The sequence below is a fragment of the Thermothielavioides terrestris genome, chromosome 6 (assembly GCF_000226115.1).
Source record: "Thermothielavioides terrestris NRRL 8126 chromosome 6, complete sequence".
Taxonomy (NCBI): Eukaryota; Fungi; Ascomycota; class Sordariomycetes; order Sordariales; family Chaetomiaceae; genus Thermothielavioides; species Thermothielavioides terrestris.
The window spans coordinates 520,992-525,807 of NC_016462.1; the positions used below are offsets into that span (position 1 = coordinate 520,992).

Here is a 4,816-nt window from a genome sequence, read left to right on the forward strand (position 1 = left end):
TCTGTGTGCATCGGCCTTGGCTCTCCGCACGCACATGGAACGACAAGCGGCATGCCGCACCGGCCAGCTTCTTTTTCCTCGACACACCACCACACCAAGGAACCTGGACCTACCTCGAGCATTCCCCCAAACAACCTGACAGCTTCGACGACCATTTCAATCCGAACCTTTTCATCTTCTTTCGGTCTTGTTTCCTTTGTGTGCAATCTGCCCTCAGAGGAAAGCCATGGCTCTTTGAAAGAATTCGCTCCAAGCAACCTCCGCTGCCATCGACTCCGTCCAGATTCCCGGCAGTGCGACGATCCACTGACTGCAAAACGACAAGCTCACCAGCATGAAGTCCTTCGCCTCCTGTGCTCAATCGGATTCCCACCATGGAGTCTCATCAGCCCCGACAACCCTTCCAGCGGCTGCCACATCCTCATCTTCACCACATCTTGCCGCCTCCGCCACCGGCACATGCCCCGCCGCACCGCACCTCCAATAGCACGCCCGTGTCGTCCCCGGGTCTCTTCAGTCCCTCTCACCATCGGCCCGCCATGTTGTTTCCCTTATCGCAACCCGGCTCCGAGACGACGATGGGCGGCGGCCCAAAGCCGTCCTATTTGCATCCGTTGCAGAATCAATTGCAGGCCCACTTGCATGGCCACGACCACAAGGTTCGAGAGTAAGTAGCCTTTGTTTTGTTCCCGGGACACAGAAACAAAGATGGCTGGGATGGGAGCAGGCGTCCTTCACTTGGGGCGCTGGGTTGAAGAGTTGGGAGCCACTAACACCTCCGACAGAACGCACAAGGCGAACGTCGAGCATGACTACGCAACTGGCAGGAAGCATATCAACAACTACGAGATCATTGAGGAGCTCGGCCGTGGCGTCCACGGCAAAGTCAAGCTCGCCAGGAACGTTGAGACTGGAGAGTTCGTTGCCATCAAGATCATCCCGAGATTCTCCAAAAGACGGCGGCTGGGCAAGGTCACCGCCATGTCCACCCAGGACAAGAGCAAGCGGGAAATCGCCATTCTGAAGAAGATCCGCCATCCGAACGTCGTTGCCCTGCTTGAGATCATCGATGACCCGGAGCTTAAGAAGATCTACATGGTCCTCGAACATGTCGAGCTGGGCGAGGTCGTGTGGAGGAAGAAGGGCCTGCCCCATATCTGCGAATACGAGCGCCGCCGCGTCGAAAGAGAGATGCGCGGCCGCAAGCCCACGCCCGAGGAGGAACGGTTCGAACGCCTCCTGCTGCAGCGTCAGGCCGCCAAGGATGCCGAGCGGGCTAGGTTGAGGGCGAAGGCCCAGCAGCCGTCGGCGGACTACTGGAGCCTCGAGTATGGCCCTGCCGATGACGAGGAGCTCGACGCGCACGTTGGCTCGCTCGGCAGGGACGATACGGGCCTGTCGGCGCTACGACCTGCTCTGTCGAACTCGAACTCTCCGGCTGGCTCGAGAGCCACGTCGCGGGCTCCCTCCCGGACACAGTCGACCAAATCGCTTTCAAACCCTGCCGAGCAAGCTCTTCGCGAGTCGAACCTCGCTTCGGTCGCCCAGGACGGCGATCTGGAGACGCCCGCGCCCGGCGCCGTGCCGATCGAGGCCAACAAGTCGACCGCGCTTGACGGGACCATGTACGGCGCCTATGTCGACGATCCCTCCCTGCGCGGGAGGTCTCCCAGCATGGCCGAGTCGTTCATGTCGCACATGTCTGCCTTTGATTTCGACAAAGTCCACGACCCGTACGTGGATGATTTCTCGTACGTGCCCTGCTTTACCTTAGAGCAGGCCAAGAACACGTTTCGCGACACCGTCCTGGGCCTGGAGTACTTGCATTACGAAGGCGTGGTCCACCGGGACATCAAGCCGGCGAACCTGCTCTGGACTAAGGACAGGAGGACCAAGATTGCCGATTTCGGCGTGTCTTACTTCGGTCGTCCCGTCCGCGACGGCGAGCCCGATGACACCATCTCCGAGTCGGAGGCCCGAGACTTCGACAACGACCTCGAGCTTGCGAAGACGGTCGGCACCCCGGCTTTCTTCGCCCCCGAGCTATGTGCGACTGACCTACACGATGCGCCTCTCAGTACGCAGCCAAAGGTCACCGAGCAAATCGATGTCTGGTCTCTGGGTGTCACGCTGTACTGTCTGATCTTCGCCCGTCTCCCTTTCCTGGCCGAGGACGAGTGGCAGATGTTCAAAAAGATTGCCAACGATGACGTTTATATCCCGAGCCGACGGCTGCGGCCCGTCGATCCCTCGACGAAACCGAGCGAAAAGTCTCTGTACACACGGGTTAACAACCCGCCTTACCGTGATGACGATGAGCTTGCGTACGAGGATATTGAGCCGGAGCTACAGGATCTGCTGAGGAAGATGCTCACAAAGAATCCGGACAAGAGAATCCGTCTGCGCGACGTGAAGCGGCATCCTTGGGTCATCAAGGGCATGGAGAACACGGTCGCCTGGCTTGATGACACCGACCCTTCCAGGAGAACGTCTGGCCGGAAGATTCAGGTCGATGAGAAGGACCTGGCTCGTGCCGTTGTGCCCCTGAACCTCTTCGAGCGTGCGAGATCGGTAGTCAAAAAGGCGGTGGGCAAGGTGATGCACCCTCGCGGTGAGCGGACGGACAGCGTGTCGTCGAGGCGGCGGGCTACCAGCAGCGCCGCCAGCTCCGCAGGAGACAGTCCCATAACTGGGCTCATCACACCCCATCTCCGAGATAGCCGGCGGAGGAGTCTTCGCCCGGATGATTACTCTCCCTCTCCGCAGCAAGCCACCGGCCACCCTTTGACGCACAGCGTTCTGGCTAGCCCTCAGGAAGGCTCCCTGGCGGGCGGCCTCGGCTCGTCCCCCCCACAACGCCAGTCGGCAACGAATAGCCCCGCGTCTCGCAAACCCCTCGAGTTGCTCAGCACCGCCGCCCCACGAGACGAGAATCGGATTCGGCATGAATTAACCTCCCCGCACAGGGCCCCGCCAAGGCACGGACACGCGCAGTCTGTCACAAACGCCTTCTTGAGCCTCACCCCGGCGCCAGCCGAAGCGCAAACGCTTTCGAGCACGCCGCTGTCGGGTGGCCCTCTGATCGATCCAAGCAATGCGCTGAGGAAGGCCCGGGACACGAAATCGAACGCAGACGAGATCAACCGTGCGCGATCGGTGGATCGCGGCTTGTTCGGCAGTCATGACAAACGTGCCGAGGCCAGGGTTTCGCTGAGCACGGCGGTCGCTCCGGGCAACGTACACTTCACGCCGCCGCCCCGACCTACCCGCTCGATCGAACTCCTCAAGGGGCGCGAGCATGCTGTGCCTTCTTCGGTCCCTCCGACGCCCAGCCCTTCGTGGGGTCACCAGCACGTTTCATTCGAATCCGACTCCAACTCGCAGCATACGCGCCACACTCCCCTAGAGCAGGTCGCAGACAAGCCATTGCCAGCGCATGGAGCCGGAACAGGAGGGGAACAACCCAGCGCGCAGAAGCCGTCCACTCCGGAACCGGCCGAGGCGGCCCGTACGCCATCTCCGCCGCCGCCCGAGGACGACGCTGTCCCTCGGATGCCGCTGTCGAGGGGGGAGACCTTTGCGACAGGCAAGTCGTCGAGCTCGACATCGATGGGCGCACTCACGACGCCGTTGACGAGCCCCAGCGAGTCGGCGAGCCCGATTTGCGAGCCCAGCAGCCAAATGACCAAGGAAGTTTCCGAGCGGATGCTCGCTTTCCAGTCCGACCCTTCGCTTCCGGCGCTGCTCAGCAGCACGAGCTCGGTGTCTGCGGACCCGGAGGGCGAGTTTCTCGGCAACCCGGGGGTGGTGAGCGGGGCGTCGGTCATCGACACAACCGACTCGCTCACGCCGCCGGCGTTGGCGAAGGAGCCCGGCTCGGGATTCCCGCTGGACGCGCACGACGTTCCGGAAGGAGCGGTGCCTGTGAAGCTGGACCACGCTGCTGCCGCGCCCCGTCCAGCGGGTGGCCCGCCGGCCACCAACCGGAGGGGTTCGCGCAACCACGCTGATGACGACGAAGACAACGGGTCCAGCGACAGCGATGAGGGACTGACCATGGCGAAGCGGAAGAGGCCCATCGTGCCGCCCCAAGCTTCGAGCCCGGAGCCGCGAGACGCGCATGCGCAGCCGCAGTCGCAGTCGCAGTCGCAGTGGCAGTCCACCGGTCGGCTGATGGGCAATGCGAGGAGGCGAGACACGAACATAAGCGTGGGCAGCACCGAGACGGCCAAGAAGCTCGTTGTGGATAGCGACTGAGCCGGTTTGTCTGTGCCGGGCCCGCCGGCCCCCCGCGTCACGAGTACAGCGCCTCTCGGTCCATACGAAACGTTGTCTGAGTTTCGACAACACCCGCTAGCTTCCGCTTATATGGCTAGGGTGCACCTCCACAAGCACATACGCGACGAATACTCCCTCCTCTACTGTTGCGTTCGAATATGTTCGCATTCTTCCCCTCGCGGGAGGCATGTTTCCATTTCCCGTTCTCTCCGGCTGGCTGGCTGGGTTATGCTCAGGTTTCATCGCTACTATATTTCCTATGCTCACTGGTTTTTACCGCCGCCTATAGACAGACTGCTGGCATTTCTTCGGAGTTTTTTCTGGGAGGCTACCGCTTGCCAAGGGTCTTCTTGCTCTGCTCGGTCGGTCCGGTCCCTCTTATTTTCTCTTCACTCCTGTGCATGGGTTGGGTTAGGACGGAACGGGACGGTGCTGGGCTTTAGGTCAGGTGGGATTAGGCTAGGATTAGGCAGGGGACGGGGTGGGAGTTGGGAAGGGATGTACGTTTCATACGATATGAGAGGGATGTTTTTGTCTT

The 4,816-nt window shown here is 61.3% G+C and overlaps 1 protein-coding gene across 1 annotated transcript; it reads left to right on the forward strand.

Moving 5' to 3' along the window:
• The first annotated feature begins 265 nt into the window (after positions 1–265).
• On the forward strand, positions 266–4,347 carry THITE_2123135 (uncharacterized protein). The gene is made up of 2 exons (XM_003657386.1): positions 266–667; positions 786–4,347. The coding sequence occupies exons 1-2, from the start codon at positions 375–377 to the stop codon at positions 4,255–4,257; spliced, it is 3,765 nt and encodes a 1,254-aa protein (XP_003657434.1). The 5' UTR covers positions 266–374; the 3' UTR covers positions 4,258–4,347.
• Positions 4,348–4,816: the final 469 nt, after the last annotated feature.